At 46.1% G+C, this 13,282-nt stretch overlaps 1 protein-coding gene across 7 annotated transcripts in view; it reads right to left on the bottom strand.

Annotated features, from left to right (window-relative positions):
- Positions 1–12,794, bottom strand: part of PRDM15 (PR/SET domain 15) — a 35,719-nt gene extending 22,925 nt beyond the window's left edge. For 5 of the 7 annotated variants that reach the window (XM_033051978.1, XM_033051980.1, XM_033051983.1 and 2 more), the window contains exons 1-6: positions 12,711–12,794; positions 8,943–8,988; positions 5,639–5,732; positions 3,295–3,448; positions 2,330–2,582; positions 1,092–1,217 (exon numbers count right to left, since the gene is read on the bottom strand). In XM_033051978.1, coding sequence (XP_032907869.1) covers positions 1,092–1,217; positions 2,330–2,582; positions 3,295–3,448; positions 5,639–5,732; positions 8,943–8,979 — 664 coding nt within the window. In that variant the 5' untranslated portion in view covers positions 8,980–8,988; positions 12,711–12,794. Of the gene's footprint in view, positions 1–1,091; positions 1,218–2,329; positions 2,583–3,294; positions 3,449–5,638; positions 5,733–8,942; positions 8,989–10,852; positions 11,559–12,710 lie in introns of those variants that run through there. The other 2 variants (XM_033051979.2, XM_033051984.2) reach the window with 2 other exon arrangements.
- Positions 12,795–13,282: the final 488 nt, after the last annotated feature.

Here is a 13,282-nt window from a genome sequence, read left to right as displayed (position 1 = left end):
TGGTATGGCTTGAGACAAACACAATCAAAAGAAGAAAATTTTGTTTTGGAAGCACCAACACACTACATCCATGGTAACACTTCAGAGCTCCCAAAATCTAATAGGCAGCATTTTGTTTCTGCTGAAGTTGGATTTTCAGGCAGTAGGGTGAAGATGTAGAAGGGGCTGTTCCAATTCTTCATTTTCTCTGGAAAAATCAATAATGCCAAACTGAAAGACAACTCACCAGTCAACTTCAGTTTAGCTGTGACAGAAGCCAAGCTGACAAATGGATCCTCTGATCAACCGCTCTGTACATGTCTGCAACAACTCCCCTCCTTTCCCCCTGGCTACTTTTACTATTAATAAGCAAAGCTTAGGAAAATAACCTCTCAAAGAGCAGACCTAGAATGGTTTTCTTTTGATCTTGTGTACTCTCACTGTACTTTCTGAAATTTTTGTTAAGTGGATTCTTGATTTCCCTGCTCCCCTTAGCAGAGACTGGGTGGGGGGAACACTGCTTCATAATGAATCCTTGGGACAGAGTTCCTGTGACACTACCAGGTATTTCCTCAGCCATATGTTCTTTGCCAAGAGGATATGTATTGCTTGTAAGTTTATTTGAGTTTCTGTAAATTTGAGTTTCTGCAATTTAGAACAGTCTCAACTCTAATAGTGGCATAGCCTATGGTATTATTGTAATGTGGGGATGGCCAGTGTTCTTGTCATTTCCCAACACTTTAATGCTTTCTTCTAGAACTTGGCCTGATCATTTGAATTACTACACTTTGCACAGGAAGAATGAAGATTTTCTTGGGGATTGCCCCCACCCCAATACTAACCACTGCTCCAGTCAGGAGCAGTTGTGGTTTTCATGAAAATACTCTGCCTAAAAGTTTATTGGCCCCTCTGTCACTTTTTAACCTGTGTATGTACTTTAAGCACTGTGCCATGACAATGAAAAGAAAAAAATCAGGCTTTCAAATCCTCTCTAAATTAGTATTTGCCAGAAGTTATATATCCATAGTACATGTGTAGGAGTGTTACACCAACAGCTCTGCAGACCTGTATCTGTCCTCTATCTCCCTTAAGAGCACTGTAATTTTGCATACCTGCTGGATCAGCTGCTAGTATGCTGGATTTCTTAGATTTTTTATGGGGTAAGACAGTAGATGAAGGTTTTGAAGAGACCTTATTATTCCCCTCTTTATCAGATTCCATTGCTGCCAAGGATGTATCTGTGAAGAGGAAAAAGAGTTCATCTTCTTTATTGCCCAGACCCTTTGACTCTTGCTCTGTGCTGAGGGCAGTAACCACAGTCAGAAAAATTTATTCTGAAACAGGCCGGCAAACAACATTCTCATGTAAAATTTTAACCAGGGCATTCTTAAACCTGAATCTCACCCACTGTGCCTTAAATATTCTCAAGTGTATTGTGAAGTGCTGAACAGAGAGAGCAGTAAAAATACTTCAACAGTATTTTTAAATACCCATAACCCCACAAAAATACATGGCCAGGTTAAAATAAAGAGGGAAAAGATGAAACCTCTCAGTTAATACCAAAACATGTCAACTGCATTGATTCAGCACCAGCACTTGAGACTCTGCTTAGGATCAAGGGCAGCCATAAAGCTGACACTGGTGGCAATGGCCTCTCCCCAAATTTGTCACCCCAAATTATACCCAGCAGAGCAGTAATAACATCCAGGGAGTACTCCCAGCTCAAGAGCAGGAAGAAAACACCCTTGCAAACCTGAAGGTTTTTGCCTTTCAGCTGTAGAAATGGAAAAGTAGGAGAAAACAAAGGGGAAATCACTGGAACTTGTGGTAATTCTAATTCAGATTCTAAACTATCTGCTGCCTTTCTTTCCAAAGCACAGCCACGTAGATCTTAGTCCAGTGGGTCCCATGTGAGGCTGCTTAAGAAAAATCTAGTTTTTGAGAACTGTGTAATGGTTCTGTGCAAAACCAAACCATTTTCACTGCAACTGAAGAATGGCTTCTTTAGCAAATCTGCACACAGATTTCTCTTATAATGGAGCTCCTTTGCTGTTCTACCCAGGAATGCTTTTGATACAACCACCAAATCTTTAGTTAAGGACTATTCATCCAGTTTGTTCACTCTGAAGAGGCTGTACCATTAACTAGGCCACCTGTTTTAAAAAACCTGGCTGTATCACAGCGAAGAAGCTACACTTTCCTCTTGCAGGGCACCCACATGTGCAGGCTGGCCTCACTCTGCAGGATAAGAGCCTAGTGGATAAACAGCACTGTCAACTCCAACAGCCAGGGACTATCAGTCCCTGCCAGCACTGGGCCCTTAGGAAGGAAGAAAGGCCCCCACACATACCATTGGCAACACTAGTGACCTGCTTCAGCACTGGCTTTTCCATTTTTTTGGCGTAAAAAGCTGCATACCACACTCGCAGCTCAGTTCCTGGGGGGATGTCCTGGCAGGTGGTGAAGTAAATGTCATTGTCATGCTGGAAGGCAGTTAAGTTTTGATGCTCATACTCGGTGGCTGGGCGCACCATCATCATCCAGTTGCAATCATCTTCGTTTGTGGTGTCAAAATACACCAGAGGCCCTTCCTTCTGGAACACCTGCCAAGCAAAATGTGCACAAAATAAAAACCCTGAGAAGTGATACAAAGCTAAGGAAAGGAAAAATTATTTTCTGCTTTTGCAGCGGTTTCTTTTCAATGGACATCAGGGATGAAGCAAGCCTCAAGTCTCACATCAGGCATCTTTCACTTAGTCACACCTTCAGATGAGACAGACAACCAGGAGCAAGATGGGAACAAACTGACCAAAATCATCCCAAGAATTCTTGCTACAGCCACCAGGTTCCCAAAAAATTACTGCATGCATGAGTGGAAGGGTATCCAAACAGCCATCAGCCCAAGGCACATTTCTAAACCTTTACTTCTGACTTAAGTATTAGTGGAAACTAAGACTGAATTCCATTCTTAATGTAGCATTTTTCCTACCAAAACTTGTCAAGAGAGGAATAAAACAAATGTAAGACAGAAAATAACCCCACTTATTCTGCATGTTCCATAAACCTAATGCATATGTAGCTCATTAGGCAAATTCAACCAAACTGAAGAGACTCGTTAAAAGAACTGAGCTCCCAGTTTGGTTCTTCTGTTCCTTGCCCAGAGAATATTTGTTTAGCTCATCTCTCACAGGGCACACCTAAAAGATGTTCCAAATAATCCCCCCTCACATATCTTTGTTTCCACCGTATTAGCATTCATTCATCACAGGTAAAACTGACTGCTTGCTATTTGTTGCTTTATAAATTGTGTCTTACCTTCAGGGGAAAAACTGATTCTTCCTCCAGCTTGAGAACTCTCTTGGATTCAAAGGGGCCAAACTGGGTACGTTTCACCAGCTGAGTCAGAGCAAACACTCCCTCAGTCCCATCCTCCAGCTGTCTTATCTCCAAATTGGAAGGCAAAGATGATCTAAAAAATTAAGCGAATTGAGGAAAAAAAAATAAATCACTGAACTGATTAGGTTGGAAAAGACTTCTGAGATCATCAAGTTCAACCTTAGGCTGAACACCACTTCATCCAGTAACAGTTATGCACTGCAGGAACCCATGGAAGGAAGAAGTCAGCATTGACTTCTGTGTTTCTGTGCTCCCAGCCTCTCTTTTTTCCCAATCAAACTTCTGAGAAGAACTACACGTAGTAAATACTGTTACTACATATAATACACCAAGAATTTCTTCCCAAAAAATTCACATGACTGGCTCCACTGTATTGGTTTTACAGAGCAAATGCAATTCTGTTTTTGCAGGTCTGTGCTAACAGATGAAAAGCTAAAAATAATCAGGCAGGCTACTGACTGCCTGCAGAGGTTGACACTGGCAGAACTGCTTTACTGCCTAGATAAAGAGAAATATAGAAAGATTGCAATCATAGTGATAAGCAAATTAATTGAAAAAAAAATAAAAACCAACCAAAAAACTTTTCATTTGAAACATACAATAAGCAGCATTAGAGACAGAGAAGTTCAGATGTTTCTCAACACTTCTTTTCTAACCATGAAGCATCCATTTTATCTTTTCAGTAAGACAGAGGGAACAACAAACGTGGTTAAGCAAGCAGACTGTTTTTAAAAGATTCATATCCAGTTTGTGGTTAAACTTGCCCTTAACCTCAGATAACTCACTTTCCCCTACTGGTCCCCAGACATAGAGGCTGCAATTAAATTTCTTCTTTCCTTTTCTTATCTACACTGATTTCAGGTGAAAACTCTTAAGGAAAATAAATACATTCATCTGTAAAAAAGTCAATTTTAAATGCTACTTTCAAATCTATGGTCCAGCGGCCCACACTTCCACTAGGGAAAACTTAGCATTTGCACAGCAAAAGGAGATTGAAAACCAGTGCATGCATCATATTTGCAAACATTCCCAGTTGTAACATCTGGACATTAAAGTGCAAGTTAGAAAAAAGGTAGGAAATAATTTGTCATTGAATGTGTGCAGTACAGACTAGAGACTTACTGCACTTCCCATTTTTTGTATATAATAAAAGCACCTCCCTCACCAGCTTCTGTTATTCCAAAGGGCATTTTTACACTACCCTCAAGCACCTGTAGTGTCAGGGCTGTTAACCATTAATAGCTGCTGGAGGGGATCATCCAGGGCAGGTTTCCAGGCACAGGAAGGCAGTGCCTGGCAGGAAGTGCAGGGAAATTGCTCCTCTGGAAAGGCCCAGAAAAGCAGGGACAGCTCCTGTACAGGTGCAGCCACTGTACTTGGTGGGACACCAAGAGCATCCTGCCCTGGCCAAGGGGTGGTAGCACCCACGTGGCAGATCCAGTACGTCAGTATTTGTTACAAAATGATGCTGGGAATACACAGCACAGCCTACACAGCCAGGATGTGCCAGACTTGCTGCCTACAGGCCTGTTTTTTGCCTGTGACTTCCCAAGAAGAAATATGGAAGCCCTGCACACATTATATAAACACATGAAGCCATCTGAACATTTCCCTTTTTGGATCTGTACTACACCTTCACAATGGCTTTACATTCTACACCTCAATATGAATTTTGCTGACAGTGGCTGATTGTCTTTCCCTGTAAAAATCACTACTCAGTGTTGTTTTCTCCCAACTAGATTGAGTCTATTTGTTTCTTTTGGCAAACATGAGTGTTTCTGCTGCGCTATCGCAGATTTGCTGACAGAACTATTAGCCCTAATCGTTTGCAAAGACCCACAATAATGAGAACAACTTGTTTTGTTTCTAAGTGGAGGAATGACAGAGTTCATAAACATGAATGAGAAATCCTCAAACACTTCTCTGAAATGAATCCAGTGTATCTAAGGGGGATAAAAGTGCAGGTATTCAACCACGACAGAAGTCATCACCCCATCTGGCACTACCTGACTTTTTGCCAGAAACCTCAGCAAAGAAACAGAGTCCTGATGAGCAGCAAGTTATTTTTTTTGGCTTCAATTCAGTGCAGCACTTAAGTGTGTGCATTAATTTTTCTATTTAATCAAGGCCATGTGCTTTCCATAGATTTCTATCATCCTCTGGGACTTCAGTTTCCAGCTGTCACATCCACTGAACAGCAAATATGCTTTAAAGGACTAACAGGGGCGTTGGGTTATTCAGGAACAACACAAATATTTCTTACCTTGCCCTGCTCAATACAAAGGAGTCTTTGACAGTCACCACTGGGCCCAGCTCAGGACACTCTGAATCATGGTATTGCCCACAGTCCTCACACCCTGCAAGGAACCAAACAGAAAAGGTTGGTGGAAAACACTTTTGTAGGACAGTTTCCTCCTTCTTTCAAGAGAAACCTAGCACCAAGCAAAATACACATGTAGAGAGCCAGATGTTTATTTATGTTGTTAAAAGAACATAAATAATTGAACACCAAGTTGAGAGCTGGCACCTGTGTAGGTGAGAACACACACTGTGATCAGTACTATCAGAAGACAATTGTTTAAATTCTCTCTCAAAGGAAAATAAATGCCTTACACCCACAGTAAATATTCTGCTTAAAGATGGCATTATTCTTCAGATAAAGTGCTGCAACAAGTAGCAGCTAAAGAAAACCACATCACTGCCTTGCCCAGGAGCTAGGCTGTTATGAACAGCTTGGGTAGCACAGTGCTTCCAGTGACAGAAGGCACAAACCCAGAACCAGCACTGGCACAGGGCTCAGCAGGGCACCAGCACGTCCTGGGAGCCCAGCTCTGCCTGGCCACACACATTTCCCACCCACAGGGCAGGACAGAAACCTCCAAGGTGCCTCCTGGTGCCTTTCCAGACAAGTCAGCAGGCTGCACAACACACTCTGGCCACCAAACTCACTGTCAGCTTAGCTAAATTAAGTTTTAGTTTAAGTGGCTGTAAATTACCCAGAACTGAGTGGTTCCTAAGAAACAATTTTCAGACCAGGATAATTTGAGGCTTTCTAAAATAAGCTAACTTAACAGGAGTCCAAATGCTTATACACTGCTTCACTGTGAAAAAAATAGCTGTCAAACTGCCCTGCCTGGTCAGCTGCTGACACAGCTTCAGGAGAGATCATCACACAGGAGTTATATTGCTGTGGTGCCTTTTGCATCTGAGCTCCAGGCTTACAAGGGAAAGTCAGGAAACCCCAGAAAAGGTGTAAAGTAGATGGTCATTACACTTTTTTTTGGGGAGACATGACAAAAGCCAACTCATTCCAAGGTATATCCCCTCTGGCAAAGCTACTCTGTGTCCCAGTGAACAAAATGCCTTCTAAAACAAGGGATTCCAAACTGCTTCACATTTCTTCTGGCAACAATACCAGCTCAGCAGTGAAAAAATACACACATTTGACAAACAGCATTTCTGGCTGCTGCAATCCCCAAGCCTGGTCACTGCCTCCTGTCCAGCTGTTTGTGCTGCCTTTTGGTGAGCCAAGGAATGAAACAACCAGTTCTTCACTGTTTTTCAGGAGAAGGAATTTCCCAGCCTGGTTTGCTGTGCAGCACCACAGAGTTACTGTAGCAGAGGAAAGGATCCATGGACAAGTGCTATTCACAGAGCACCAGCACCAAAGCTCAGCCTACAGCTATCAAAGCTCAGCCTACAGCTATCAAAGCTCAGCCTACAGCTACCAAAGCTCAGCCTACAGCTGTCCTGTTTACTGTTCCACCATTCCCCTGCTCCAGGTATGCCTGCAGCCCAGGCTGCCCTTACTGAAATAATCTGGGCTAAAAGCAGATTTCCCAATCCAGAGAAGGCAGAGGAGCCACAGAGGAATGTGTAAACCAAACTGCTGAAAAGAAATGGACTGTCATCCACAAAGGGCTGTCATAACCAAGGGGACAGGAAGGAATAGCCTGAGTAACAGCTTCTCCAACAGGCTTTGCTGTCCAAAGAAAAAAGCACTTTGTCATTTTCCTTATCTCCTGACTGCATCAGGGCACTCTTCACTTCTGCAAAAATAAGCCTCTGTAAGGTGCAGACAGCACTGCCCACAAATACAGGCAGGAATAAGCAACACACTCTTTTCACTCCTTTGCAGAGGAATGACCAAAGCCAGGAGAATATGACAATGACATTGTGTGGCACAGCTCAGTATCCAAGGCATGCCCTACAGCAGCCATTCCCCAAGGCTGTTACACTTGCCATATGAGACACTCAAGAGATTACAGCACTATGAGAAACAAAAAACAAGTATAGGAATAATCATAAAAGACCCCAAGGAGACTATATTCACACATTTAATAAAATTTTTTAAAAATCCAAAATTCTCTTGTCTATGAAATACACATTTAAGGATGTTTATTAATGGGAGTGCACAGTGTCATTTATAGCAGCTCATTTTTTCAGAACATAAGCAGTCTCCATGTCCCATGGGAAAAACTAATTGTAGAGAGCACAAGAAAAAGCTCAAGATATTCAGTGACCACAGTCCCCCCACTGGAAGGGAGAAAATCCTGTTGTGTGACACCTTCTATCTAATTAGGAGTGGCATCACATATCCCCCATTCTTTCTGCTGTCCACCAGGCTCTTTTTATGAAGGGGAAGATAAAGTAACACCTATTGGTATCTGCATCTCAGTAAAAATGCAAACAGTCAACACTATTTTTGAGTGAATCTGGTGGAGGGAGAAATAGAACTTTCTGACAGTCGCAGCTGTGGAACCATCAGAGGTAAAATGCTGTGGATCCAAAAACCAAGGATGTGCTCCATCCTGACTGGATCCACAATATCTGGGCCCTCTCTGCTCACATAAGGACTCTACACCCCTTAACTCTTTTCCACCTGACACCAGGCCCTGCATGTCCAGGCTGGTGACAAAGGAGAGGATCAATGTGGGACCCAAGCCTGCCAGCCAAGTTCCAGCAAGCATGGGACGCTGCCTAGCCTGGGCACAGCACTGCTGCAGCCTTTCCTCACCCACCACCACCCCAGGAGCCCAAATGCCAGTCACAGAGCCCAGCCTGGCACTCAGGGTTACACAGAGGGCACAGCAAGAAGCACAGGCAGTGAATGCCACAAGTGACACTGGCCAGGGCAGTTGGTGCATCTCAAACTGAGCTTGTCCTGAAAGAATTACGAGTCTGCCTGCCCCTGCTGGGGAGGTGCAGATCCCCAAATCAGGCCAGAGGTCAGAGTTATCCCCAGACACCCGTGGCTGCCAGAGCTGGTTGTATAAACAAAGGGCTTACACGAGTGTGAGACCTTCAATCTCACTCACTTCAGCCATGAAAAAGCTGTGCTGCTAACTCACAGTCAGAGGTTTCATTGTGTGTTTGCCAACAGCGTCACAATGTGTATGCTTAAATTACACAACCTCCTCTCTAGTCACCCATTAGCTGTTTCAGCCTCCTTTACACAAAGCAATGTTTCTAAATAAAATTTTAAGTCTGGTTTAGTCTTTAATTTCAAGCATTCTGAGTAGACAAGTCACACACTGTGAGAGTTAGATCCTTTTTCTAATACTTACAAATAAATATAATCTCCTCACTGCCATCTTCAGCCATTTTTTAAACCTGCCAAAATATAAAAGATGAAGTTAGTTCTGAATTAACTTTTACTTTCTGTATCATATAAACATCCCTTTGTGAAGTAATGATGCTGACTGACCCAGAGCCTACCCAAACACATTAATGTCCATGCAGGAGTACCAATTGAAAATTTAAAAAAATTAAAGTTGAGAAAAAGGTCCACAGACTGCTGTATCATGACATGTGCTGCAGACATCACTACCAAGGAAGTTTTAATGTCTGTGGGTTCTCAGGCATTTCTCTGTGAGGAAATTCTGTCTCCTGCTGCTCCCCATCTCTGACAAACTTCCAGCCACTCCTGCATCCCCTGCTAAAAAGCTCCTGTGGAGCCTCAGAACATGCAAGGGCAGAAGATAATCCAGGTCAGCAGCAAACGCTGCAGGAACAAGGCCCAGTGCAACATTTTATTGAACTGTAGCTTTAAAAAATTATCTCCAAAAGGCAGATTACTTATTTAATAATCACAATAATTTAAAAACCTAAAAACTGCAGATACAAACACAGATCTCTTCCAGAAGCAAAGGTATATCGTGGTACTGAGCACCAGAAAACCTGGGGAAATAAAATCCTGCCTCTGTCACTGCCTTCCACGAAATGGTAACTGACCAATTTTGATTTCACAGATAAATAAGGTTAATCTATACTCACTTCTTTAATGAAGTGTGTATTAAAAACTTGCATGAACACTATTGCCCCTCAACAATTAAATTGTGGTTGGCAAACATAATTATGTATTGCTAAGACCACAACACAAGCAGGACCTAGAAGAGAGTTTTTCCCTTTTCCACCCCAAAAAAATTGCTTTCCTCCCCAAATAAGGAATTTTCCCAATGCCTCAAAAGAGAAGCAAAGCAACACAAAGATCATGACACAAATCTGAGAGAGATGAGGCTGAAAAGCAGCAAGTGTGGTGGCCAAGAAGAAGATGGGAAGGAATAAGAGCCTGAATCTGTGAGAGGAAACATGACACACCAAATTCACAGAGCCCTGTTTGAAAATAGATAAATCATTTGCTACTACAGCAACAAAAGCCAAGCCAGAAATGTGGGAGCACAGCCACCACTCAGGATCAGGACTCCTCAAGTACTGCCCTCCCAAACTCCCCCTGCCAGCAGCAGGATCCCTCCCTAACACTCACTGCTGTAAGGGGCAAACACTTCCCCACCCCTGGCACAAGCTGGGTCTTTCCTGGCTGCAGCTTTTGGGGATTAAGCTCAAATAACAGAACAAGCATTTATATAAAAGCTGAGTACAAACAGCAATTCAGGAAATTTCCCCAAAAGCTCTTCTCCTGAAAGCAAGGAGAACGATGCAACAAGTATTTAGTGGAGTCCAAGCACTGCAAAACAAGTGGTGTAAGGTGATGTCAAAAATGGTTTGGTTTGCTTTACACTACTTCGAGAGGGGTATGGCCAGCTGTTTTTAGATAGTTTGTGTCCTGACAAGACTTTAATCCTAAATATGGCTGAATTAACAAATAATGGCCTGGGTCAATGGTTCAGGGGTGCAGTGTCTCTGCAGGACTGTCCCCCATCCTTGGCAAAGAGCAGACTGGGGACAGGTGACATTACAGGAGCAGCAGCTCTGTCTTGTTCCAGGGGCCGTGAGATGAGAATAGCAAGGAAGGGGCGGAGAAATGATCAGCACTGTTCAAGGTGATGGGGAGGGAGCGTGAAGGGCCCTCACAGGTGCCTCAGGCAGCCTCAGCCATCTGCATTAGCGCAGCTCCCTCTCTGCAGCAAGGACTTCTCATGTTCTGCACGTCACAACGCTCCTTCTCCATCGCCACTCCTCGCTCCCAAACAAACACCGGCACCTGCTTCACAATTCTGATTTACACACTCCTCACCCATGAGCTCCAGAACTCCTCCTCCTCCCTGATCTCTGCAATTCCCAGGAGTTTTTGAGATAAACCACACGATGCCACGCGCTCCAGCTGGTAAACAGAGTCACGATGTGCCATTCACATGATGGCACTGAAGACAGGCTTCACAATTGTTTTTGCCCTCATCTGCTGTTGCTATGGGTCTGATTTCTTTTTTTTTCTTTTCAAACATTTGTAACAGAAAAATATTCCATGAAGTCACTCATCCCACTGCTCCTAATTCTGTTCTTGTCTTGAAGAGATAATCAAAGCTTCTGGGAGTTTCAGGTATTTTTTACATAGAGAGCAATCATTAGCAGTCAATAACAAGGAGAAAAAGCCACACACAGGAAATTAGACCAGGTACAAAGCTTAATTCTGATGGCAGTGAAAGAGCAGAAAACCACTTTTTTTGGCTTGTACAATTAGATGTGTGATTTTACGCCCAAAAGTAGAGCCACACAGGTATGCACAAAAATTCCAGCTGCAATACAGGCCTCTGAAAACATCTGCAACTTGAGGGAATCCAAATGAAGACACTGAGGGGCTGCAGCATCACAGGTACCTGTCTGCAGCCCATGACATTCAAGATACTGTCAGGGAACCACTTGAGCTGTAAAAATTTAAGAACTAATGTAAAATCACACTTTCCCCTTATAAACTGCTGAAGAAAGAAATCAGGATCAAGCGCTAAGTTGAGCCATTTTGATCATGTTAATGGGTTTTTTTTTTTTCCAAAAAAAAGTAGGTCAGGAAAATGCAGTAAAATCTGTGCTTGAACTTAATGATCAACAAGGTGGAATTAAAGTTACTCTTTCCTCAGTCTGAGAATGGGTTTCTACAAGTGTGAATAACTTGAGAACACAAGCAGATGGGTGTTGCTTTTAGGTATGTGGAAGGATGTACTTAAAAACGCAGTTTTTGTCATAATGTAGTAGAACTTGTTCATGCCACCGCTCAAAAGAATTGCAGAACATCTGGTAAACTACAGTGAGGCCTTGTATTTCTTAAAAAAAAAATCAGGCCATTCTATCAATTATTGTCGAGGAGGGAGACGATTTCTAGGCCAGCCAGGGGGGCACGGAGCAAGGCAGCAGCTGGCGGGGTGTGTGCCACCTGCCCTTCCCGCGTGAATAAACTACACGCAAAGTTTAATGGCCCTGAGCACAAAACGAGCGGACTGCAGAAAACCTCACGTGTGCCAAGCCCCGCACACCGCCGCTCCCCTCCTTTTGTCTCCTCGGGCGCCCACCGCACCCTCTCCCAGGGCACACCCCGGGGCAGGGCAGCATCCCCACACCTCCCTCCTCCTCCTCCTCCTCCTCCTCCTCCGGAGCACGCCCTCGCACCTGGGAGCTCCCACCCCCCCTCCATCCCCATCCCCCTGCGGCCAAGCCGAGGCTCTCCCCGCTGCCGGCCCCGCATCCCCGTGGCCGCCGCGGCTCCGTGCCCTGCCCTGCCCTGCCCGCGGGGATCGCCCCGCGCCCGCCCCTCAGGGACCGCGCCGCCGCCCGCAGCCCGTCGGGGCCCGGGATCCGGGAGCGGCTCCGCCGGGTTTTGCCTCGGACCCGCCTCGCCCCCTTCGCTACCGCCCTCCCGGCCGCTGTAACAAAGAACAGGCGGCCTGGAGGAGGCGGCGGCGGCGGAGGAGGAGGCGGCGGGGCCGCAGCCGCCGCCGCCGCCCCGGGAGAGCTCGGAGCGGCCGCCGCGCCCGCCCCGGCCCCGCCGCGCGTCCCGGGGAGCGGCGGGAGGAGCCGCGGCGGGGCGGGAGCGGGGGGTCCCGGGCGGGGGTGGCGGGGAGAGCGCGGGGTGCGGCGGGAGGAGCGCGGGGAGCCGGCGTTACCTGCCCCGGGAATGGCCAGACCCGGATCGGATCCGCGCTCCGGGTTCCGATCCGCTCCGGAAACCACGCGCCAGCGGAAGCCGGCGCGGGCGGGCGCGGAGCAGGGCGGGAAGTGTAGTGCGGAGGGGCCGGCCCCGGCCCTACCCCGGCCGTGTCCCCGGCCCTCAGCCCGGCCGTGTCCCTGCCGTGTCCCCGGCCCTCACCAGGGCCGTGTCCCTGCCTCACCGCCCGCGCTGCCGCCACCAGTGTCTGGGTTCCACCGGAGCCCTTGGCGGCGGCTCCCCTGCCCCCGCTGAAGGTGGCGGACGGAGCGCCCGGGTGGCTCTCGCCGCTTTCCCGTCTCCTGCCGGGCAGTGCCGGCCGCAGGAGAGGCGGCCTGGAGTGGGCACCAACAGAATCACAGGGTCGGGCAGGTTGGAAAAGACCTCCAGGATTATCCAGGCCGAGCTATGATCCGACACCACCTTGTCCATCAGACCGCGGCACTTAGGGCCCGTTCCTTAAATACATCGAGGCATGGGCACTCCTCCACGTCCCTGAGCAGCCCGTTCCAAAGTTTAATCACATCACTG

The sequence above is a fragment of the Catharus ustulatus genome, chromosome 2 (assembly GCF_009819885.2).
Source record: "Catharus ustulatus isolate bCatUst1 chromosome 2, bCatUst1.pri.v2, whole genome shotgun sequence".
In the NCBI taxonomy this organism is placed as follows: domain Eukaryota; kingdom Metazoa; phylum Chordata; class Aves; order Passeriformes; family Turdidae; genus Catharus; species Catharus ustulatus.
Note: the sequence above shows the minus strand (reverse complement) of the source record. Positions and strands in the feature narration are given on the sequence as shown.